The sequence below is a fragment of the Cyclopterus lumpus genome, chromosome 6 (assembly GCF_009769545.1).
Source record: "Cyclopterus lumpus isolate fCycLum1 chromosome 6, fCycLum1.pri, whole genome shotgun sequence".
NCBI classification, from domain to species: Eukaryota; Metazoa; Chordata; class Actinopteri; order Perciformes; family Cyclopteridae; genus Cyclopterus; species Cyclopterus lumpus.
The window spans coordinates 495,253-522,500 of NC_046971.1; the positions used below are offsets into that span (position 1 = coordinate 495,253).

A 27,248-nucleotide genomic window follows, 5' to 3' on the forward strand; every position below is an offset into this window, starting at 1 on the left:
GTCATCACACCTTAGTCCAGATGTCATCACCTTAGTCCAGATGTTATTACACATTAGTCCAGATGTTATTACACGTTAGTCCAGATGTCATCACACGTTAGTCCAGATGTCATCACACCTTAGTCCAGATGTTATTACACGTTAGTCCAGATGTCATCACACCTTAGTCCAGATGTTATTACACGTTAGTCCAGATGTCATCACACCTTAGTCCAGATGTCATCACCTTAGTCCAGATGTTATCACACCTTAGTCCAGATGTTATTACACGTTAGTCCAGATGTTATTACACGTTAGTCCAGATGTCATCACACGTTAGTCCAGATGTTATTACACGTTAGTCCAGATGTCATCACACCTTAGTCCAGATGTTATTACACGTTAGTCCAGATGTCATCACACATTAGTCCAGATGTTATTACACGTTAGTCCAGATGTCATCACACGTTAGTCCAGATGTCATCACACCTTAGTCCAGATGTTATTACACGTTAGTCCAGATGTCATCACACGTTAGTCCAGATGTCATCACCTTAGTCCAGATGTTATCACACCTTAGTCCAGATGTTATTACACGTTAGTCCAGATGTCATCACACGTTAGTCCAGATGTTATTACACGTTAGTCCAGATGTCATCACACGTTAGTCCAGATGTCATTACACGTTAGTCCAGATGTTATTACACGTTAGTCCAGATGTCATCACACCTTAGTCCAGATGTTATTACACATTAGTCCAGATGTTATTACACGTTAGTCCAGATGTCATCACACCTTAGTCCAGATGTTATTACACATTAGTCCAGATGTTATTACACGTTAGTCCAGATGTCATCACACATTAATCCAGATGTCATCACACCTTAGTCCAGATGTTATTACACATTAGTCCAGATGTTATTACACGTTAGTCCAGATGTCATCACACGTTAATCCAGATGTTATTACACGTTAGTCCAGATGTTATCACACGTTAGTCCAGATGTCATCACACCTTAGTCCAGATGTTATTACACGTTAGTCCAGATGTCATCACACGTTAGTCCAGATGTTATTACACGTTAGTCCAGATGTCATCACACCTTAGTCCAGATGTTATTACACATTAGTCCAGATGTTATTACACGTTAGTCCAGATGTCATCACACCTTAGTCCAGATGTTATTACACATTAGTCCAGATGTTATTACACGTTAGTCCAGATGTCATCACACATTAATCCAGATGTTATTACACGTTAGTCCAGATGTTATCACACGTTAGTCCAGATGTCATCACACCTTAGTCCAGATGTTATTACACTTTAGTCCAGATGTCATTACACATTAGTCCAGATGTTATATTATGTCATGTGGCTTCCAGGCGTCCAATCACAGGACAGAACTCTTCAGTGGTTTTATTTTGTTTTGGGAAACGATGAAATACAGAAGTGGTTCCCAATCAGAGATGGGTAAGCTAGCTGTTTCCAGTCTTTATACTAAGATAGCTGTTTCCAGTTGTTATGCTAAGCTAGCTGTTTCCAGTCGTTATGCTAAATTTGCTGTTTCCTCCTGTTTCCAGATTTAATACTAAGCTAGCTGCACCCTCCCGCACACACATTCTAGAATAAATGTTATGGCACTAAAATAAATTAAATGATTGCACTAAAATGTTTTAATAATTGAGAGTATGTAAGTGGCACTAAGCTATATACTCACATACAGCCTTATGTTTGTATCTTTACATAACAGACACAGGTCAGTGTTAGTGGCACTGATCTCCTTCCATACTCACATACAGCCTTATGATTATATCTTTACATAACAGACACAGGTCAGTGTTAGTGGCACTGATCTCCTTCCATACTCACATACAGCCTTATGATTATATCTTTACATAACAGACACAGGTCAGTGTTAGTGGCACTGATCTCCTTCCATACTGGGCGGAGATCAACCAATGAGGCATGGATGGGGCCATGCCTCATTGGTCCAGACGGGTCTAACCCCGCCCTCCGTCCTGTCAGTGTGGAGCTGCACGTCTCCTCCTCACCACACGGACACCAGTCCACCACCTCTGAGGTCCGCGGTTTGCCAGTAGAACCAGTAGAACCAGCAGAACCAGCAGAACCAGCAGCATGACGCTCACCAGCGACCCGAACTACAAGAAGCTGGATCAGTGGTTCAAAGCGAACCGGGGGAGCCTCAACATGAGGGACCTGTTCGAGTCCGACCCGGGTCGCTTCAACGCGTTCAGGTGGGACAGACAGGAGGCTGGGAGGTGGTGGAGGCTGGATGGAGGTGGTGGTGGAGGTGGTGGTGGTGGTGGTGGTGGTGGTGGTGGTGGAGGCTGGGTGGAGGTGGTGGTGGTGGTGGTGGTGGTGGAGGTGATGGTGATGATGGCGGCGGTGGGCGTGGTGCTGACAGACTTGTCCTCACTGAGCCGAACGTTAAATCGAGTCTGGTGTGTTTCCTCATAAACGGCTCAGTTTGAGTTACAAGGTCAACGTTTCATACCGGAAGTGTTCCGCTTTAGCTTCCGGTACGAACCCGTCCCCACCTGTCCGGTAGCACCGGTCAGCTGTGTGTCCTGAGCGGCCAGACAAGCCGACGGGCCTCGAGAGGACGGCTAGCTCGTGTTAGCTGCCATGCTATTAGCCTGATGTCTCTCTGTCTTAACTTCCGGGTGTCTAATAAACGCGTGGTGACGTCACGACAACTATTGGTTTGTGTTTAATGTGATAAACGATGAACCAGGTCACCGGAAGTGAGAGAGGTCACCGTCATAACCGCCGGTGTGTATGTGTCCGATGATGGACTCACTCAGCGGTTCTGCAACAAACTCCATTCATGTTTATCGTGGAGGAGCTGGAGGTCCCGGATGTACCCGGGAAGTGCTGCAGCATGGTCAGCTGATCTGCGTGTGCGTGTGCGTGTCGTGTCGTGTGCGTGTGCGTGTGTCTAACAGCACCACTCTGGAGACAGACGATGGAGAAATCCTGCTGGACTACTCCAAGAATCTCATCAACCAGGAAGTGATGTCCATGCTGCTCGCCTTGGTAACACACACCTGGTCATCATCATATTTCACACACCTGGTCATCATCATATTTCACACACCTGGTCATCATCATATTTCACACACCTGCTCTCCAGCTTTGGTTTTCCATCCTGAATGTTGAAACCAGTTAGAACTGGTCTTCTTGCTCCAACAGGAAGTTTCAACACTTTATTTTGAAAGAGAGTTTTTATCTGCAGCAACATCACTTTGTCCGTTAGGGAATGTGGTCACATGACCCAGAGAGGAAGTGTGTGTGACTGTGTGTATACTATATCACACACACACTTGTCTATGTGTGTCTGTGTGTGTATAGTGTGTGTGTGACTGTGTATAGTGTGTGTGTGACTGTGTATAGTGTGTGTGACTGTGTGTATACTATATCACACACACACTTGTCTATGTGTGTCTGTGTGTGTATAGTGTGTGTGTGACTGTGTATAGTGTGTGTGTGACTGTGTATAGTGTGTGTGACTGTGTGTATAGTGTGTGTGTGACTGTGTAGAGTGTGTGTGACTGTGTGTATAGTGTGTGTGTGACTGTGTATAGTGTGTGTGACTGTGTATAGTGTGTGTATAGTGTGTGTATGTGACTGTGTGTGTCTGTGTTGATAGTGTGTGTGTGTGTGTGTGTGTGATTAATTGTGTGTTTGTGATGTTCACAGGCCAAGTCGAGGGGAGTGGAGGAGGCCAGAGACGAGATGTTCTCCGGAGAGAAACTCAACTTCACCGAGGTCCTGAACGCATCACCAGCACTCTCTTTCAACACATTCAGTCTGTAAACAATACAAAACACATGTGGAGAAAACACACACACACACACACACACACACACACACACACTGGTCTTGATGCAATGGGGTTGCGTAACAGCGTCCTCAGTGACTGCCCTTTGTGTAGTTGAGTGAGAACCTGTTTATGAAGCATCATGTTTATGGTTTAATCTTTTATCAAATGTTTTATGATTTAGTTCCTGATTCACGTTGTTGGTCATGATTGTTATGAAATGTGGTTCTTGTTCAGGATCATCTCTTTATTATCTCTGAACCGTCATCAGGTCACTTTGGTTCATGACCCTGCAGACACTCCTCAGCCTCACACATTGATTAGTTCTCCATTGATGTTCTCATCAAGGTTCTCATTAAGGTACTTGTTTCACCACCGACTGCTGCAGGGCCGCGCTGTGCTGCACGTCGCTCTGCGGAACCGCTCCAACGCGCCAATCCAAGTGGACGGTGAGGACGTGATGCCGGAGGTGAACCGCGTTCTGGACAAGATGAAGGCCTTCTGTCACGTACGTAGGCTGTGTCGTTGGTTCTAGAGTTTCTTCTGTTTGTCGTTGGTTCTAGAGTTTCTTCTGTTTGTGTCGTTGGTTCTAGAGTTTCTTCTGTTTGTCGTTGGTTCTAGAGTTTCTTCTGTTTGTGTCGTTGGTTCTAGAGTTTCTTCTGTTTGTGTCGTTGGTTCTAGAGTTTCTTCTGTTTGTCGTTGGTTCTAGAGTTTCTTCTGTTTGTGTCGTTGGTTCTAGAGTTTCTTCTGTTTGTCGTTGGTTCTAGAGTTTCTTCTGTTTGTCGTTGGTTCTAGAGTTTCTTCTGTTTGTGTCGTTGGTTCTAGAGTTTCTTCTGTTTGTGTCGTTGGTTCTAGAGTTTCTTCTGTTTGTCGTTGGTTCTAGAGTTTCTTCTGTTTGTTGTTGTTTCTAGAGTTTCTTCTGTTTGTGTCATTGGTTCTAGAGTTTCTTCTGTTTGTGTCGTTGGTTCTAGAGTTTCTTCTGTTTGTGTCGTTGGTTCTAGAGTTTCTTCTGTTTGTGTCGTTGGTTCTAGAGTTTCTTCTGTTTGTCGTTGGTTCTAGAGTTTCTTCTGTTTGTGTCGTTGGTTCTAGAGTTTCTTCTGTTTGTCGTTGGTTCTAGAGTTTCTTCTGTTTGTGTCGTTGGTTCTAGAGTTTCTTCTGTTTGTCGTTGGTTCTAGAGTTTCCATTTGTGTTGTTGGTTCTATAGTTTCTTCTGTTTGTGTCGTTGTTTCTAGAGTTTGTTCTGTTTGTTGTTTGTTCTAGAGTTTCTTCTGTTTGTTGTTGTTTCTAGAGTTTCTTCTGTTTGTGTCGTTGGTTCTAGAGTTTCTTCTGTTTGTCGTTGTTTCTAGAGTTTCTTCTGTTTGTCGTTGTTTCTAGAGTTTCTTCTGTTTGTCGTTGTTTCTAGAGTTTCTTCTGTTTGTGTCGTTGGTTCTAGAGTTTCTTCTGTTTGTGTCGTTGGTTCTAGAGTTTCTTCTGTTTGTGTCGTTGGTTCTAGAGTTTCTTCTGTTTGTGTCGTTGGTTCTAGAGTTTCTTCTGTTTGTCGTTGTTTCTAGAGTTTCTTCTGTTTGTTGTTGTTTCTAGAGTTTCTTCTGTTTGTGTCGTTGGTTCTAGAGTTTCTTCTGTTTGTCGTTGGTTCTAGAGTTTCCATTTGTGTTGTTGGTTCTATAGTTTCTTCTGTTTGTCGTTGTTTCTAGAGTTTCTTCTGTTTGTCGTTGTTTCTAGAGTTTCTTCTGTTTGTCGTTGGTTCTAGAGTTTCTTCTGTTTGTCGTTGTTTCTAGAGTTTCTTCTGTTTGTCGTTGTTTCTAGAGTTTCTTCTGTTTGTTGTTGTTTCTAGAGTTTCTTCTGTTTGTGTCGTTGGTTCTAGAGTTTCTTCTGTTTGTCGTTGTTTCTAGAGTTTCTTCTGTTTGTTGTTGTTTCTAGAGTTTCTTCTGTTTGTGTCGTTGGTTCTAGAGTTTCTTCTGTTTGTCGTTGGTTCTAGAGTTTCTTCTGTTTGTCGTTGGTTCTAGAGTTTCTTCTGTTTGTGTCGTTGGTTCTAGAGTTTCTTCTGTTTGTCGTTGGTTCTAGAGTTTCTTCTGTTTGTGTCGTTGGTTCTAGAGTTTCTTCTGTTTGTCGTTGGTTCTAGAGTTTCTTCTGTTTGTCGTTGGTTCTAGAGTTTCTTCTGTTTGTGTCGTTGGTTCTAGAGTTTCTTCTGTTTGTGTCGTTGGTTCTAGAGTTTCTTCTGTTTGTCGTTGGTTCTAGAGTTTCTTCTGTTTGTTGTTGTTTCTAGAGTTTCTTCTGTTTGTGTCATTGGTTCTAGAGTTTCTTCTGTTTGTGTCGTTGGTTCTAGAGTTTCTTCTGTTTGTGTCGTTGGTTCTAGAGTTTCTTCTGTTTGTGTCGTTGGTTCTAGAGTTTCTTCTGTTTGTCGTTGGTTCTAGAGTTTCTTCTGTTTGTGTCGTTGGTTCTAGAGTTTCTTCTGTTTGTCGTTGGTTCTAGAGTTTCTTCTGTTTGTGTCGTTGGTTCTAGAGTTTCTTCTGTTTGTCGTTGGTTCTAGAGTTTCCATTTGTGTTGTTGGTTCTATAGTTTCTTCTGTTTGTGTCGTTGTTTCTAGAGTTTGTTCTGTTTGTTGTTTGTTCTAGAGTTTCTTCTGTTTGTTGTTGTTTCTAGAGTTTCTTCTGTTTGTGTCGTTGGTTCTAGAGTTTCTTCTGTTTGTCGTTGTTTCTAGAGTTTCTTCTGTTTGTCGTTGTTTCTAGAGTTTCTTCTGTTTGTCGTTGTTTCTAGAGTTTCTTCTGTTTGTGTCGTTGGTTCTAGAGTTTCTTCTGTTTGTGTCGTTGGTTCTAGAGTTTCTTCTGTTTGTGTCGTTGGTTCTAGAGTTTCTTCTGTTTGTCGTTGTTTCTAGAGTTTCTTCTGTTTGTTGTTGTTTCTAGAGTTTCTTCTGTTTGTGTCGTTGGTTCTAGAGTTTCTTCTGTTTGTGTCGTTGGTTCTAGAGTTTCTTCTGTTTGTCGTTGGTTCTAGAGTTTCCAGTTGTGTTGTTGGTTCTAGAGTTTCTTCTGTTTGTGTCGTTGGTTCTAGAGTTTCTTCTGTTTGTGTCGTTGGTTCTAGAGTTTCTTCTGTTTGTCGTTGTTTCTAGAGTTTCTTCTGTTTGTCGTTGTTTCTAGAGTTTCTTCTGTTTGTTGTTGTTTCTAGAGTTTCTTCTGTTTGTGTCGTTGGTTCTAGAGTTTCTTCTGTTTGTCGTTGTTTCTAGAGTTTCTTCTGTTTGTTGTTGTTTCTAGAGTTTCTTCTGTTTGTGTCATTGGTTCTAGAGTTTCTTCTGTTTGTGTCGTTGGTTCTAGAGTTTCTTCTGTTTGTCGTTGGTTCTAGAGTTTCTTCTGTTTGTGTCGTTGGTTCTAGAGTTTCTTCTGTTTGTGTCGTTGTTTCTAGGGTTTCTTCTGTTTGTCGTTGGTTCTAGAGTTTCTTCTGTTTGTGTCGTTGGTTCTAGAGTTTCTTCTGTTTGTGTCGTTGGTTCTAGGGTTTCTTCTGTTTGTCGTTGGTTCTAGAGTTTCTTCTGTTTGTCATTGGTTCTAGAGTTTCTTCTGTTTGTGTCGTTGGTTCTAGAGTTTCTTCTGTTTGTCGTTGGTTCTAGGGTTTCTTCTGTTTGTCGTTGGTTCTAGAGTTTCTTCTGTTTGTCATTGGTTCTAGAGTTTCTTCTGTTTGTGTTGTTGGTTCTAGAGTTTCTTCTGTTTGTCGTTGGTTCTAGAGTTTCTTCTGTTTGTCGTTGGTTCTAGAGTTCCTTCTGTTTGTCGTTGTTTCTAGAGTTTCCATTTGTGTCGTTGGTTCTAGAGTTTCTTCTGTTTGTGTCGTTGGTTCTAGAGTTTCTTCTGTTTGTCGTTGGTTCTAGAGTTTCTTCTGTTTGTGTCGTTGGTTCTAGGGTTTCTTCTGTTTGTGTCGTTGGTTCTAGGGTTTCTTCTGTTTGTCGTTGGTTCTAGAGTTTCTTCTGTTTGTCGTTGGTTCTAGAGTTTCTTCTGTTTGTGTCGTTGGTTCTAGAGTTTCTTCTGTTTGTGTCGTTGGTTCTAGAGTTTCTTCTGTTTGTCGTTGGTTCTAGAGTTCCTTCTGTTTGTCGTTGTTTCTAGAGTTTCCATTTGTGTTGTTGGTTCTAGAGTTTCTTCTGTTTGTTGTTGTTTCTAGAGTTTCTTCTGTTTGTGTCGTTGGTTCTAGAGTTTCTTCTGTTTGTCGTTGGTTCTAGAGTTCCTTCTGTTTGTCGTTGTTTCTAGAGTTTCCATTTGTGTCGTTGGTTCTAGAGTTTCTTCTGTTTGTTGTTGTTTCTAGAGTTTCTTCTGTTTGTGTCATTGTTTCTAGAGTTCCTTCTGTTTGTCGTTGGTTCTAGAGTTTCTTCTGTTTGTGTCGTTGGTTCTAGAGTTTCTTCTGTTTGTCGTTGGTTCTAGAGTTTCTTCTGTTTGTGTCGTTGGTTCTAGAGTTTCTTCTGTTTGTCGTTGGTTCTATAGTTCCTTCTGTTTGTCGTTGGTTCTAGAGTTTCTTCTGTTTGTGTCGTTGGTTCTAGAGTTTCTTCTGTTTGTTGTTGTTTCTAGAGTTTCTTCTGTTTGTGTCGTTGGTTCTAGAGTTTCTTCTGTTTGTGTCGTTGGTTCTAGAGTTTCTTCTGTTTGTTGTTGTTTCTAGAGTTTCTTCTGTTTGTGTCATTGGTTCTAGAGTTTCTTCTGTTTGTCGTTGGTTCTAGAGTTCCTTCTGTTTGTCGTTGGTTCTAGAGTTTCCATTTGTGTCGTTGGTTCTAGAGTTTCTTCTGTTTGTTGTTGTTTCTAGAGTTTCTTCTGTTTGTGTCGTTGGTTCTAGAGTTTCTTCTGTTTGTCGTTGGTTCTAGAGTTTCTTCTGTTTGTCGTTGTTTCTAGAGTTTCTTCTGTTTGTCGTTGGTTCTAGAGTTTCTTCTGTTTGTGTCGTTGGTTCTAGAGTTTCTTCTGTTTGTGTCCTTGGTTCTAGAGTTTCTTCTAATTGTTGTTGGTTCTAGAGTTTCTTCTGTTTCTTCTGTTTGTGTCGTTGGTTCTAGAGTTTCTTCTGTTTGTGTCGTTGGTTCTAGAGTTCCTTCTGTTTGTCGTTGGTTCTAGAGTTTCTTCTGTTTGTTGTTGTTTCTAGAGTTTCTTCTGTTTGTGTCGTTGGTTCTAGAGTTTCTTCTGTTTGTGTCGTTGGTTCTAGAGTTTCTTCTGTTTGTCGTTGTTTCTAGAGTTTCTTCTGTTTGTCGTTGTTTCTAGAGTTTCTTCTGTTCGTCGTTGGTTCTAGAGTTTCTTCTGTTTGTGTCGTTGGTTCTAGAGTTTCTTCTGTTCGTAGTTGTTTCTAGAGTATCTTCTGTTTGTCGTTGGTTCTAGAGTTTCTTCTGTTTGTTGTTGTTTCTAGAGTTTCTTCTGTTTGTGTCGTTGGTTCTAGAGTTTCTTCTGTTTGTTGTTGTTTCTAGAGTATCTTCTGTTTGTCGTTGGTTCTAGAGTTTCTTCTGTTTGTTGTTGTTTCTAGAGTTTCTTCTGTTTGTCGTTGGTTCTAGAGTTTCTTCTGTTTGTGTCGTTGGTTCTAGAGTTTCTTCTGTTTGTCGTTGGTTCTAGAGTTTCTTCTGTTTGTCGTTGTTTCTAGAGTTTCTTCTGTTTGTCGTTGGTTCTAGAGTTTCTTCTGTTTGTCGTTGGTTCTAGAGTTTCTTCTGTTCGTAGTTGTTTCTAGAGTATCTTCTGTTTGTCGTTGGTTCTAGAGTTTCTTCTGTTTGTTGTTGTTTCTAGAGTTTCTTCTGTTTGTGTCGTTGGTTCTAGAGTTTCTTCTGTTTGTGTCGTTGGTTCTAGAGTTTCTTCTGTTTGTCGTTGTTTCTAGAGTTTCTTCTGTTTGTCGTTGTTTCTAGAGTTTCTTCTGTTTGTCGTTGGTTCTAGAGTTTCTTCTGTTTGTGTCGTTGGTTCTAGAGTTTCTTCTGTTCGTAGTTGTTTCTAGAGTATCTTCTGTTTGTCGTTGGTTCTAGAGTTTCTTCTGTTTGTTGTTGTTTCTAGAGTTTCTTCTGTTTGTGTCGTTGGTTCTAGAGTTTCTTCTGTTTGTTGTTGTTTCTAGAGTTTCTTCTGTTTGTTGTTGTTTCTAGAGTTTCTTCTGTTTGTGTCGTTGGTTCTAGAGTTTCTTCTGTTTGTCGTTGGTTCTAGAGTTTCTTCTGTTTGTGTCGTTGGTTCTAGAGTTTCTTCTGTTTGTCGTTGGTTCTAGAGTTTCTTCTGTTTGTGTCGTTGGTTCTAGAGTTTCTTCTGTTCGTAGTTGTTTCTAGAGTTTCTTCTGTTTGTCGTTGGTTCTAGAGTTTCTTCTGTTTGTTGTTGTTTCTAGAGTTTCTTCTGTTTGTGTCGTTGGTTCTAGAGTTTCTTCTGTTTGTGTCGTTGGTTCTAGGGTTTCTTCTGTTTGTCGTTGGTTCTAGAGTTTCTTCTGTTTGTGTCGTTGGTTCTAGGGTTTCTTCTGTTTGTCATTGGTTCTAGAGTTTCTTCTGTTTGTGTCGTTGGTTCTAGAGTTTCTTCTGTTTGTCGTTGGTTCTAGATTTCCTTCTGTTTGTCGTTGGTTCTAGAGTTTCCATTTGTGTCGTTGGTTCTAGAGTTTCTTCTGTTTGTGTCGTTGGTTCTAGAGTTTCTTCTGTTTGTGTCGTTGTTTCTAGGGTTTCTTCTGTTTGTCGTTGGTTCTAGAGTTTCTTCTGTTTGTGTCGTTGGTTCTAGAGTTTCTTCTGTTTGTGTCGTTGGTTCTAGGGTTTCTTCTGTTTGTCGTTGGTTCTAGAGTTTCTTCTGTTTGTCGTTGGTTCTAGAGTTCCTTCTGTTTGTCGTTGTTTCTAGAGTTTCCATTTGTGTCGTTGGTTCTAGAGTTTCTTCTGTTTGTGTCGTTGGTTCTAGAGTTTCTTCTGTTTGTCGTTGGTTCTAGAGTTTCTTCTGTTTGTTGTTGTTTCTAGAGTTTCTTCTGTTTGTGTCGTTGGTTCTAGAGTTTCTTCTGTTTGTGTCGTTGGTTCTAGAGTTTCTTCTGTTTGTCGTTGTTTCTAGAGTTTCTTCTGTTTGTGTCGTTGGTTCTAGAGTTTCTTCTGTTTGTGTCGTTGGTTCTAGAGTTTCTTCTGTTTGTGTCGTTGGTTCTAGAGTTTCTTCTGTTTGTCGTTGTTTCTAGAGTTTCTTCTGTTTGTTGTTGTTTCTAGAGTTTCTTCTGTTTGTGTCGTTGGTTCTAGAGTTTCTTCTGTTTGTCGTTGGTTCTAGAGTTTCTTCTGTTTGTGTCGTTGGTTCTAGAGTTTCTTCTGTTTGTCGTTGGTTCTAGAGTTTCCATTTGTGTTGTTGGTTCTATAGTTTCTTCTGTTTGTGTCGTTGTTTCTAGAGTTTGTTCTGTTTGTTGTTTGTTCTAGAGTTTCTTCTGTTCGTTGTTGTTTCTAGAGTTTCTTCTGTTTGTGTCGTTGGTTCTAGAGTTTCTTCTGTTTGTGTCGTTGGTTCTAGAGTTTCTTCTGTTTGTCGTTGTTTCTAGAGTTTCTTCTGTTTGTGTCGTTGGTTCTAGAGTTTCTTCTGTTTGTCGTTGGTTCTAGAGTTTCTTCTGTTTGTCGTTGGTTCTAGAGTTCCTTCTGTTTGTCGTTGGTTCTAGAGTTTCTTCTGTTTGTTGTTGTTTCTAGAGTTTCTTCTGTTTGTGTCGTTGGTTCTAGAGTTTCTTCTGTTTGTCGTTGGTTCTAGAGTTTCTTCTGTTTGTCGTTGGTTCTAGAGTTCCTTCTGTTTGTCGTTGGTTCTAGAGTTTCTTCTGTTTGTTGTTGTTTCTAGAGTTTCTTCTGTTTGTGTCGTTGGTTCTAGAGTTTCTTCTGTTTGTTGTTGTTTCTAGAGTTTCTTCTGTTTGTGTCATTGGTTCTAGAGTTTCTTCTGTTTGTCGTTGGTTCTAGAGTTCCTTCTGTTTGTCGTTGTTTCTAGAGTTTCCATTTGTGTCGTTGGTTCTAGAGTTTCTTCTGTTTGTTGTTGTTTCTAGAGTTTCTTCTGTTTGTTTCGTTGGTTCTAGAGTTCCTTCTGTTTGTCGTTGGTTCTAGAGTTTCTTCTGTTTGTGTCGTTGGTTCTAGAGTTCCTTCTGTTTGTCGTTGTTTCTAGAGTTTCCATTTGTGTCGTTGGTTCTAGAGTTTCTTCTGTTTGTTGTTGTTTCTAGAGTTTCTTCTGTTTGTGTCATTGGTTCTAGAGTTTCTTCTGTTTGTCGTTGGTTCTAGAGTTCCTTCTGTTTGTCGTTGGTTCTAGAGTTTCTTCTGTTTGTGTCGTTGGTTCTAGAGTTCCTTCTGTTTGTCGTTGTTTCTAGAGTTTCCATTTGTGTCGTTGGTTCTAGAGTTTCTTCTGTTTGTGTCGTTGGTTCTAGAGTTTCTTCTGTTTGTCGTTGGTTCTAGAGTTCCTTCTGTTTGTCGTTGGTTCTAGAGTTTCCATTTGTGTCGTTGGTTCTAGAGTTTCTTCTGTTTGTTGTTGTTTCTAGAGTTTCTTCTGTTTGTCATTGGTTCTAGAGTTTCTTCTGTTTGTCATTGGTTCTAGAGTTTCTTCTGTTTGTTGTTGGTTCTAGAGTTTCTTCTGTTTGTTGTTTGTTCTAGAGTTTCTTCTGTTTGTGTCGTTGGTTCTAGAGTTTATTTTGTTTGTGTCGTTGTTTCTAGGGTTTCTTCTGTTTGTCCTTGGTTCTAGAGTTTCTTCTGTTTGTGTCGTTGTTTCTAGAGTTTCTTCTGTTTGTCCTTGGTTCTAGAATTTCTTCTGTTTGTGTCGTTGTTTCTAGAGTTTATTTTGTTTGTGTCGTTGGTTCTAGATTTTCTTCTGTTTGTGTCGTTGTTTCTAGAGTTTCTTCTGTTTGTGTCATTGTTTCTAGAATTTCTTCTGTTTGTGTCGTTGTTTCTAGAGTTTATTTTGTTTGTGTCGTTGGTTCTAGATTTTCTTCTGTTTGTGTCGTTGTTTCTAGAGTTTCTTCTGTTTGTGTCATTGTTTCTAGGGTTTCTTCTGTTTGTGTCGTTGTTTCTAGAGTTTATTTTGTTTGTGTCGTTGGTTCTAGAGTTTCTTCTGTTTGTGTCGTTGTTTCTAGAGTTTCTTCTGTTTGTGTCATTGTTTCTAGGGTTTCTTCTGTTTGTGTCGTTGTTTCTAGAGTTTCTTCTGTTTGTGTCGTTGTTTCTAGAGTTTCTTCTGTTTGTGTCGTTGTTTCTAGAGTTTATTTTGTTTGTGTCATTGTTTCTAGAGTTTCTTCTGTTTGTGTCGTTGTTTCTAGAGTTTCTTCTGTTTGTCCTTGGTTCTAGAGTTTCTTCTGTTTGTGTCGTTGTTTCTAGAGTCTTGTTTACTGTTTTGTTACGCTTCTACATACTGTCCCTTAAGACTCAGAGGTCATGACCTCTGGTTTTTGCCGTCCACAGCGAGTTCGTAGCGGGGAGTGGAAAGGCTTCAGTGGGAAAAGCATCACGGATGTTGTGAACATCGGCATCGGAGGCTCTGACCTGGTGAGTGAGCTTTAACTAAAGTATTCTTTTGATTTGGATTGCTGGTCTAACTGTGCTGCGTTCAGGGTCCTCTGATGGTGACGGAGGCTCTGAAGCCGTACTCTGCAGGAGGACCAAACGTGTGGTTCGTCTCCAACATTGACGGGACTCACATGGCCAAGACCCTCGCTAAGCTCAACGCAGAGACAACCCTCTTCATCATCGCCTCCAAAGTTACTACACACACACAACCACACGCACACATATTGCACAACATTACGATAGCATCTTGTTAGCATCTCTCTCACACGGTTTGTTCTTTTCTCAGACGTTCACCACTCAGGAGACCATCACCAACGCAGAGTCGGCCCGGGACTGGTTCCTCCAGACAGCCAATGATGTGAGTGCATTTGTTCGCTGTGTGCTGATTGGACCACGCTGATCTGCCTGGAGCCACTTATTGAAACTAATAGTTCTCTGATAATTAGACAGAGCAGATAGAGAAGGACTGAACACAACAAATCTATAGTTTGATTCCATAAAATATTATTAGCTTATTTATTTATTAACCCCATCTCCACATCTTCACACCGGGAAAGGAAAATGTCGTCCTCCCCCCAAAAAGCTCAAAGAACAGGCCGAATGACAACAGTGAACCAAATTAACATATGCAGTTGTCAGTATATATATATATATATATATATATATATATATATAGTATATAAATGTCCTGTAATGAGAACTCTCTGCAGTACGAGTGTCTCATCACATTTCATCATCCTCATGTTTCTCTTCTCATCCGCCACAGAAATCTGCTGTCGCCAAACATTTTGTGGCTCTGTCAACCAACGCAGTGAGTCTCCATTTAAACTGTGTATTAAATACATATATACTATCATAACTATACTATCATATACTATCATGACTATACTATAATGTACTATCATGACTATACTATAATGTACTATCATGACTATACTATAATGTACTATCATGACTACTATAATGTACTATCATGACTATACTATAATGTACTATCATGACTATAATAGTATATACTATCATGACTATACTATAATGTACTATCATGACTATAATAGTATATACTATCATGACTATACTATAATGTACTATCATGACTACTATAATGTACTATCATGACTACTATAATGTACTATCATAACTATACTATAATGTACTATCATGACTACTATAATGTACTATCATGACTATACTATAATGTACTATCATGACTATACTATATTGTACTATCATGACTACTATAATGTACTATCATAACTATACTATAATGTACTATCATGACTACTATAATGTACTATCATGACTATACTATAATGTACTATCATGACTATACTATAATGTACTATCATGACTACTATAATGTACTATCATGACTATACTATAATGTACTATCATGACTATACTATAATGTACTATCATAACTATACTATAATGTACTATCATGACTATACTATAATGTACTATCATGACTATACTATAATGTACTATCATGACTACTATAATGTACTATCATGACTATACTATAATGTACTATCATGACTATACTATAATGTACTATCATGACTATACTATAATGTACTATCATGACTATACTATAATGTACTATCATGACTATACTATATTGTACTATCATGACTATACTATAATGTACTATCATGACTATACTATATTGTACTATCATAACTATACTATAATGTACTATCATGACTACTATAATGTACTATCATGACTATACTATAATGTACTATCATGACTATACTATAATGTACTATCATGACTATACTATAATGTACTATCATGACTATACTATAATGTACTATCATGACTACTATAATGTACTATCATGACTATACTATAATGTACTATCATGACTATACTATAATGTACTATCATGACTATACTATATTGTACTATCATAACTATACTATAATGTACTATCATGACTACTATAATGTACTATCATGACTATACTATAATGTACTATCATGACTACTATAATGTACTATCATGACTACTATAATGTACTATCATGACTATACTATAATGTACTATCATGACTATACTATAATGTACTATCATGTCTATACTATAATGTACTATCATGACTACTATAATGTACTATCATGACTATACTATAATGTACTATCATGACTATACTATAATGTACTATCATAACTATACTATAATGTACTATCATGACTACTATAATGTACTATCATGACTATACTATAATGTACTATCATGACTACTATAATGTACTATCATGACTATACTATAATGTACTATCATGACTACTATAATGTACTATCATGACTATACTATAATGTACTATCATGACTACTATAATGTACTATCATGACTACTATAATGTACTATCATGACTACTATAATGTACTATCATGACTACTATAATGTACTATCATGACTATACTATAATGTACTATCATGACTATACTATAATGTACTATCATAACTATACTATAATGTACTATCATGACTACTATAATGTACTATCATGACTATACTATAATGTACTATCATAACTATACTATAATGTACTATCATGACTACTATAATGTACTATCATGACTATACTATAATGTACTATCATAACTATACTATAATGTACTATCATGACTATACTATAATGTACTATCATGTCTATACTATAATGTACTATCATAACTATACTATAATGTACTATCATGACTATACTATAATGTACTATCATGACTACTATAATGTACTATCATGACTATACTATAATGTACTATCATGACTACTATAATGTACTATCATGACTACTATAATGTACTATCATGACTATACTATAATGTACTATCATAACTATACTATAATGTACTATCATGACTATACTATAATGTACTATCATGACTATACTATAATGTACTATCATGACTACTATAATGTACTATCATGACTACTATAATGTACTATCATGACTATACTATAATGTACTATCATGACTACTATAATGTACTATCATGACTATACTATAATGTACTATCATGACTACTATAATGTACTATCATGACTATACTATAATGTACTATCATGACTACTATAATGTACTATCATGACTATACTATAATGTACTATCATAACTATACTATAATGTACTATCATAACTATACTATAATGTACTATCATGACTACTATAATGTACTATCATGACTATACTATAATGTACTATCATAACTATACTATAATGTACTATCATGACTATACTATAATGTACTATCATGACTACTATAATGTACTATCATGACTATACTATAATGTACTATCATGTCTATACTATAATGTACTATCATAACTATACTATAATGTACTATCATGACTACTATAATGTACTATCATAACTATACAATAATGTACTATCATGACTACTATAATGTACTATCATGACTACTATAATGTACTATCATGACTACTATAATGTACTATCATGACTATACTATAATGTACTATCATAACTATACTATAATGTACTATCATAACTATACTATAATGTACTATCATGACTACTATAATGTACTATCATGACTATACTATAATGTACTATCATAACTATACTATAATGTACTATCATGACTATACTATAATGTACTATCATGACTACTATAATGTACTATCATGACTACTATAATGTACTATCATCACTACTATAATGTACTATCATGTCCATACTATAATGTACTATCATGACTACTATAATGTACTATCATGACTACTATAATGTACTATCATGACTATACTATAATGTACTATCATGACTATACTATAATGTACTATCATGACTATACTATAATGTACTATCATGACTACTATAATGTACTATCATGACTATACTATAATGTACTATCATGACTACTATAATGTACTATCATGACTACTATAATGTACTATCATGACTATACTATAATGTACTATCATGACTATACTATAATGTACTATCATGACTACTATAATGTACTATCATGACTATACTATAATGTACTATCATGACTACTATAATGTACTATCATGACTATACTATAATGTACTATCATAACTATACTATAATGTACTATCATAACTATACTATAATGTACTATCATGACTATACTATAATGTACTATCATGACTACTATAATGTACTATCATGACTACTATAATGTACTATCATGACTATACTATAATGTACTATCATGACTATACTATAATGTACTATCATGACTACTATAATGTACTATCATCACTACTATAATGTACTATCATGTCCATACTATAATGTACTATCATGACTACTATAATGTACTATCATGACTACTATAATGTACTATCATAACTATACTATAATGTACTATCATGACTACTATAATGTACTATCATGACTATACTATAATGTACTATCATGACTATACTATAATGTACTATCATAACTATACTATAATGTACTATCATGACTACTATAATGTACTATCATGACTATACTATAATGTACTATCATGTCTATACTATAATGTACTATCATGACTATACTATCATGTACTATCATGACTACTATAATGTACTATCATGTCTATACTATAATGTATTATCATGACTACTATAATGTACTATCATGACTATACTATAATGTACTATCATGACTACTATAATGTACTATCATAACTATACTATAATGTACTATCATGACTATACTATCATGTACTATCATGACTACTATAATGTACAATCATGACTATACTATAATGTACTATCATGACTACTATAATGTACTATCATAACTATACTATAATGTACTATCATGACTACTATAATGTACTATCATGACTATACTATAATGTACTATCATGACTACTATAATGTACTATCATGACTATACTATAATGTACTATCATGACTACTATAATGTACTATCATAACTATACTATAATGTACTATCATAACTACTATAATGTACTATCATAACTATACTATAATGTACTATCATGACTACTATAATGTACTATCATGACTACTATAATGTACTATCATGACTATACTATAATGTACTATCATGACTACTATAATGTACTATCATGACTATACTATAATGTACTATCATGACTACTATAATGTACTATCATGACTACTATAATGTACTATCATGACTATACTATAATGTACTATCATAACTATACTATAATGTACTATCATGACTACTATAATGTACTATCATGACTATACTATAATGTACTATCATGACTATACTATAATGTACTATCATGACTACTATAATGTACTATCATGACTACTATAATGTACTATCATGACTATACTATAATGTACTATCATAACTATACTATAATGTACTATCATGACTACTATAATGTACTATCATGACTATACTATAATGTACTATCATAACTATACTATAATGTACTATCATGACTACTATAATGTACTATCATGACTATACTATAATGTACTATCATAACTATACTATAATGTACTATCATGACTACTATAATGTACTATCATGACTATACTATAATGTACTATCATAACTATACTATAATGTACTATCATGACTATACTATAATGTACTATCATGACTACTATAATGTACTATCATGACTATACTATAATGTACTATCATGACTACTATAATGTACTATCATAACTATACTATAATGTACTATCATGACTACTATAATGTACTATCATAACTATACTATAATGTACTATCATGACTACTATAATGTACTATCATGACTATACTATAATGTACTATCATGACTTCTATAATGTACTATCATGACTATACTATAATGTACTATCATGACTATACTATAATGTACTATCATGACTATACTATAATGTACTATCATGACTATACTATAATGTACTATCATGACTACTATAATGTACTATCATGACTACTATAATGTACTATCATGTCTATACTATAATGTACTATCATGACTATACTATAATGTACTATCATGACTACTATAATGTACTATCATAACTATACTATAATGTACTATCATGACTACTATAATGTCCTATCATGACTACTATAATGTACTATCATAACTATACTGTAATGTACTATCATGACTACTATAATGTACTATCATGACTATACTATAATGTACTATCATGACTACTATAATGTACTATCATGACTACTATAATGTACTATCATAACTATACTGTAATGTACTATCATGACTACTATAATGTACTATCATGACTATACTATAATGTACTATCATGACTACTATAATGTACTATCATGACTATACTATAATGTACTATCATGACTACTATAATGTACTATCATAACTATACTATAATGTACTATCATGACTACTATAATGTACTATCATAACTATACTATAATGTACTATCATGACTACTATAATGTACTATCATGACTATACTATAATGTACTATCATGACTTCTATAATGTACTATCATGACTATACTATAATGTACTATCATGACTACTATAATGTACTATCATGACTACTATAATGTACTATCATGACTATACTATAATGTACTATCATGACTATACTATAATGTACTATCATAACTATACTATAATGTACTATCATGACTACTATAATGTACTATCATGACTATACTATAATGTACTATCATGACTACTATAATGTACTATCATAACTATACTATAATGTACTATCATGACTATACTATAATGTACTATCATAACTATACTATAATGTACTATCATGACTACTATAATGTACTATCATGACTATACTATAATGTACTATCATAACTATACTATAATGTACTATCATGACTACTATAATGTACTATCATGACTATACTATAATGTACTATCATAACTATACTATAATGTACTATCATGACTACTATAATGTACTATCATAACTATACTGTAATGTACTATCATGACTACTATAATGTACTATCATGACTATACTATAATGTACTATCATGACTACTATAATGTACTATCATGACTACTATAATGTACTATCATAACTATACTGTAATGTACTATCATGACTACTATAATGTACTATCATGACTATACTATAATGTACTATCATGACTACTATAATGTACTATCATGACTATACTATAATGTACTATCATGACTACTATAATGTACTATCATAACTATACTATAATGTACTATCATGACTACTATAATGTACTATCATAACTATACTATAATGTACTATCATGACTACTATAATGTACTATCATGACTATACTATAATGTACTATCATGACTTCTATAATGTACTATCATGACTATACTATAATGTACTATCATGACTACTATAATGTACTATCATGACTACTATAATGTACTATCATGACTATACTATAATGTACTATCATGACTATACTATAATGTACTATCATAACTATACTATAATGTACTATCATGACTACTATAATGTACTATCATGACTATACTATAATGTACTATCATGACTACTATAATGTACTATCATAACTATACTATAATGTACTATCATGACTATACTATAATGTACTATCATAACTATACTATAATGTACTATCATGACTACTATAATGTACTATCATGACTATACTATAATGTACTATCATAACTATACTATAATGTACTATCATGACTACTATAATGTACTATCATGACTATACTATAATGTACTATCATAACTATACTATAATGTACTATCATGACTACTATAATGTACTATCATAACTATACTATAATGTACTATCATGACTACTATAATGTACTATCATGACTATACTATAATGTACTATCATGACTACTATAATGTACTATCATAACTATACTATAATGTACTATCATGACTATACTATAATGTACTATCATAACTATACTATAATGTACTATCATGACTACTATAATGTACTATCATGACTATACTATAATGTACTATCATAACTATACTATAATGTACTATCATGACTACTATAATGTACTATCATGACTATACTATAATGTACTATCATGACTATACTATAATGTACTATCATGACTATACTATAATGTACTATCATGACTACTATAATGTACTATCATGACTACTATAATGTACTATCATGACTACTATAATGTACTATCATGACTATACTATAATGTACTATCATGACTACTATAATGTACTATCATGTCCATACTATAATGTACTATCATGACTACTATAATGTACTATCATGACTACTATAATGTACTATCATGTCTATACTATAATGTACTATCATGACTACTATAATGTACTATCATGACTATACTATAATGTACTATCATAACTATACTATAATGTACTATCATGACTACTATAATGTACTATCATGACTATACTATAATGTACTATCATGTCTATACTATAATGTACTATCATGACTATACTATAATGTACTATCATGACTACTATAATGTACTATCATGACTACTATAATGTACTATCATAACTATACTATAATGTACTATCATGACTACTATAATGTACTATCATGACTATACTATAATGTACTATCATGACTACTATAATGTACTATCATGACTATACTATAATGTACTATCATGACTACTATAATGTACTATCATAACTATACTATAATGTACTATCATGACTACTATAATGTCCTATCATGACTATACTATAATGTACTATCATGACTACTATAATGTACTATCATAACTATACTATAATGTACTATCATGACTACTATAATGTACTATCATGACTATACTATAATGTACTATCATGACTACTATAATGTACTATCATGTCTATACTATAATGTACTATCATAACTATACTATAATGTACTATCATGACTACTATAATGTACTATCATGTCTATACTATAATGTACTATCATGACTATACTATAATGTACTATCATGACTACTATAATGTACTATCATGTCTATACTATAATGTACTATCATGACTACTATAATGTACTATCATGACTATACTATAATGTACTATCATGACTACTATAATGTACTATCATGACTATACTATAATGTACTATCATAACTATACTATAATGTACTATCATGACTACTATAATGTACTATCATGACTATACTATAATGTACTATCATGACTACTATAATGTACTATCATGACTACTATAATGTACTATCATGACTATACTATAATGTACTATCATAACTATACTATAATGTACTATCATGACTACTATAATGTACTATCATGACTACTATAATGTACTATCATAACTATACTATAATGTACTATCATGACTACTATAATGTACTATCATAACTATACTATAATGTACTATCATGACTATACTATAATGTACTATCATGACTACTATAATGTACTATCATGACTATACTATAATGTACTATCATGTCTATACTATAATGTACTATCATGACTACTATAATGTACTATCATGTCTATACTATAATGTACTATCATGACTACTATAATGTACTATCATGACTATACTATAATGTACTATCATGACTATACTATAATGTACTATCATAACTATACTATAATGTACTATCATGACTACTATAATGTACTATCATGACTATACTATAATGTACTATCATAACTATACTATAATGTACTATCATGACTACTATAATGTACTATCATGACTACTATAATGTACTATCATAACTATACTATAATGTACTATCATGACTACTATAATGTACTATCATAACTATACTATAATGTACTATCATGACTACTATAATGTACTATCATAACTATACTATAATGTACTATCATGACTATACTATAATGTACTATCATAACTATACTATAATGTACTATCATGACTACTATAATGTACTATCATGACTACTATAATGTACTATCATAACTATACTATAATGTACTATCATGACTACTATAATGTACTATCATAACTATACTATAATGTACTATCATGACTACTATAATGTACTATCATAACTATACTATAATGTACTATCATGACTATACTATAATGTACTATCATGACTACTATAATGTACTATCATGACTATACTATAATGTACTATCATAACTATACTATAATGTACTATCATGACTATACTATAATGTACTATCATGACTATACTATAATGTACTATCATGACTATACTATAATGTACTATCATGACTATACTATAATGTACTATCATAACTATACTATAATGTACTATCATAACTATACTATAATGTACTATCATGACTACTATAATGTACTATCATGTCCATACTATAATGTACTATCATGACTACTATAATGTACTATCATGACTATACTATAATGTACTATCATGACTACTATAATGTACTATCATGACTATACTATAATGTACTATCATGACTACTATAATGTACTATCATGACTACTATAATGTACTATCATAACTATACTATAATGTACTATCATGACTACTATAATGTACTATCATAACTATACTATAATGTACTATCATGACTATACTATAATGTACTATCATGACTACTATAATGTACTATCATGACTATACTATAATGTACTATCATGACTATACTATAATGTACTATCATGTCTATACTATAATGTACTATCATGACTACTATAATGTACTATCATGTCTATACTATAATGTACTATCATGACTACTATAATGTACTATCATGACTATACTATAATGTACTATCATGACTATACTATAATGTACTATCATAACTATACTATAATGTACTATCATGACTATACTATAATGTACTATCATAACTATACTATAATGTACTATCATGACTACTATAATGTACTATCATGACTACTATAATGTACTATCATAACTATACTATAATGTACTATCATGACTACTATAATGTACTATCATAACTATACTATAATGTACTATCATGACTACTATAATGTACTATCATAACTATACTATAATGTACTATCATGACTATACTATAATGTACTATCATGACTACTATAATGTACTATCATGACTATACTATAATGTACTATCATAACTATACTATAATGTACTATCATGACTATACTATAATGTACTATCATGACTATACTATAATGTACTATCATAACTATACTATAATGTACTATCATGACTATACTATAATGTACTATCATGACTACTATAATGTACTATCATGACTACTATAATGTACTATCATGACTATACTATAATGTACTATCATGACTATACTATATTGTACTATCATGACTATACTATAATGTACTATCATAACTATACTATAATGTACTATCATGACTATACTATAATGTACTATCATGACTATACTATAATGTACTATCATGACTATACTATAATGTACTATCATGACTATACTATAATGTACTATCATGACTATACTATAATGTACTATCATAACTATACTATAATGTACTATCATGACTATACTATAATGTACTATCATGACTATACTATAATGTACTATCATGACTATACTATAATGTACTATCATGTCTATACTATTATTACTATACTATTAAGTACTATCATGACTACAGTATTATAGCTATATAATACCGTGCTGTAATAAGTTATTTGAGCAGTTTCTCTTTTCAGACGGATAATAATAATGAATTATATGAATAATATTTCCTTGTTTTCTTTCGTCCTCTTCAGGTCAAAGTGAAGGATTTCGGCATTGACACAGCAAACATGTTTGAGTTCTGGGATGTAAGTCGTTTCTGATTGGCTGACAGGTAGTGATGTGTGCCTTCATAAAGATCAGCATTATGTAATATAGTAGTCTTAAATATAAGGTTTACGTCACCAAACCCACTGAAATATGAACACGGTCTGGGTCTCACCACCTCCCTCTGGTGAAGTGGGCCGGACCTTCTGTCTGCATGGTTGCTGCTGTTCTCTGCCCTCTGATTGGTGGAGTGACTGTGATGTCATGTTTGCTCCTCCTCAGTGGGTCGGAGGTCGTTACTCTCTGTGGTCAGCCATCGGTCTGTCCATCGCTCTGCACATAGGTACGTCTGCTAACCTTTAACCTTTACTAAGTCTGCTGCCGTCACCCTGACCTTTAACCTTTACTATGTGACGTCACTGCTAACCTTTACGACATGACGTCACCGCTGACCTTTAACCTTTACTATGTGATGTCACTGCTAACCTTTACAACATGACGTCACCGCTGACCTTTAACCTTTACTAAGTCTGCTGCCGTCACCCTGACCTTTAACCTTTACTATGTGACGTCACTGCTAACCTTTAACCTTTACTAAGTCTGCTGCCGTCACCCTGACCTTTAACCTTTACTATGTGACGTCACTGCTGACCTTTACCCTTTTCTACGTGACGTCACCGCTGACCTTTAACCTTTACTATGTGACGTCACTGCTGACCTTTAACCTTTTCTACGTGCCGTCACCCCTGACCTTTAACCTTTACTATGTGACGTCACTGCTGACCTTTAACCTTTACTATGTGATGTCACCGCTGACCTTTAACCTTTACTATGTGATGTCACCGCTGACCTTTAACCTTTACTATGTGACGTCACTGCTGACCTTTAACCTTTACTAAGTCTGCTGCCGTCACCCTGACCTTTAACCTTTACTATGTGACGTCACTGCTGACCTTTAACCTTTACTAAGTCTGCTGCCGTCACCCTGACCTTTAACCTTTACTATGTGACGTCACTGCTGACCTTTACGACATGACGTCACCGCTGACCTTTAACCTTTACTATGTGACATCACCGCTGACCTTTTACCTTTACTATGTGACGTCACCTCTGACCTTTAACCTTTACTATGTGACGTCACTGCTGACCTTTAACCTTTTCTACGTGACGTCACCCCTGACCTTTAACCTTTACTATGTGATGTCACCGCTGACCTTTAACCTTTACTATGTGACGTCACCGCTGACCTTTACGATGTGACGTCACCTCTGACCTTTAACCTTTACAATGTGACGTCACCTCTGACCTTTAACCTTTACTATGTGATGCCACCGCTGACCTTTAACCTTTACGATGTGACGTCACCGCTGACCTTTACGATGTGACGTCACCTCTGACCTTTAACCTTTACGATGTGACGTCACCTCTGACCTTTAACCTTTACTATGTGACGTCACCTCTGACCTTTAACCTTTACTATGTGATGTACTATAGGTGACCTTTAACCTTTACTATGTGACGTCACCTCTGACCTTTAACCTTTACGATGTGACGTCACCTCTGACCTTTAACCTTTACGATGTGATGTACTATAGGTGACCTTTAACCTTTACTATGTGATGTCACCGCTGACCTTTACGATGTGACGTCACCTCTGACCTTTAATCTTTACGATGTGACGTCACCTCTGACCTTTAACCTTTACGATGTGACGTCTCCTCTGACCTTTAACCTTTACTATGTGATGTACTATAGGTGACCTTTACTATGTGACGTCACCTCTGACCTTTAACCTTTACGATGTGACGTCACCTCTGACCTTTAACCTTTACGATGTGACGTCACCCCTGACCTTTAACCTTTACCCAACCCAAGGCTGGCTGTTGGGTTGAAAACAACTTATCTTAAGTCTATTGTAAACACACACACAACAGGAAGTTGTTCCCAGTAGCAGATCCTAGAGCAGATTACCAGACTTTAGTGACAACTCTTCCTCGTACTCTTCGTCATGACTCGATGATGTCATCACGTGTTTCATGTTTCAATGTCTTTGATGCTCATAAGTAATCCGTGACATGCTCATTCAGACACTTTGATGATTTATTCACTTTGTTTTCATCTCGTTTTGGTATCATTGTCTCGATCACATTAAGTATTGTTTCTCTAATTATTCCATTATTGTTCCTGTGTGTAACCTCTGACCTTTGACCTGCGTGTGTGTGTGTGTGTGTGTGTGTGTGTGTGTGTTTCAGGCTTTGAAGGCTTTGAGCAGCTTCTGTCCGGAGCTCACTGGATGGTAAGAT

At 34.8% G+C, this 27,248-nt stretch overlaps 1 protein-coding gene across 1 annotated transcript in view; it reads left to right on the forward strand.

The window, feature by feature from the left end:
* The first annotated feature begins 2,001 nt into the window (after positions 1 to 2,001).
* gpia (glucose-6-phosphate isomerase a) overlaps positions 2,002 to 27,248 on the forward strand; it is a 29,675-nt gene continuing 4,428 nt past the window's right edge. Inside the window, exons 1-11 of the mRNA XM_034535557.1 lie at positions 2,002 to 2,235; positions 2,947 to 3,037; positions 3,701 to 3,769; positions 4,210 to 4,329; positions 13,147 to 13,230; positions 13,296 to 13,442; positions 13,538 to 13,609; positions 14,018 to 14,062; positions 24,933 to 24,986; positions 25,228 to 25,288; positions 27,198 to 27,241. Of these exons, the coding sequence (XP_034391448.1) occupies positions 2,117 to 2,235; positions 2,947 to 3,037; positions 3,701 to 3,769; positions 4,210 to 4,329; positions 13,147 to 13,230; positions 13,296 to 13,442; positions 13,538 to 13,609; positions 14,018 to 14,062; positions 24,933 to 24,986; positions 25,228 to 25,288; positions 27,198 to 27,241 (906 nt within the window). The 5' untranslated portion in view covers positions 2,002 to 2,116. The remainder of the gene's footprint in view (positions 2,236 to 2,946; positions 3,038 to 3,700; positions 3,770 to 4,209; positions 4,330 to 13,146; positions 13,231 to 13,295; positions 13,443 to 13,537; positions 13,610 to 14,017; positions 14,063 to 24,932; positions 24,987 to 25,227; positions 25,289 to 27,197; positions 27,242 to 27,248) is intronic.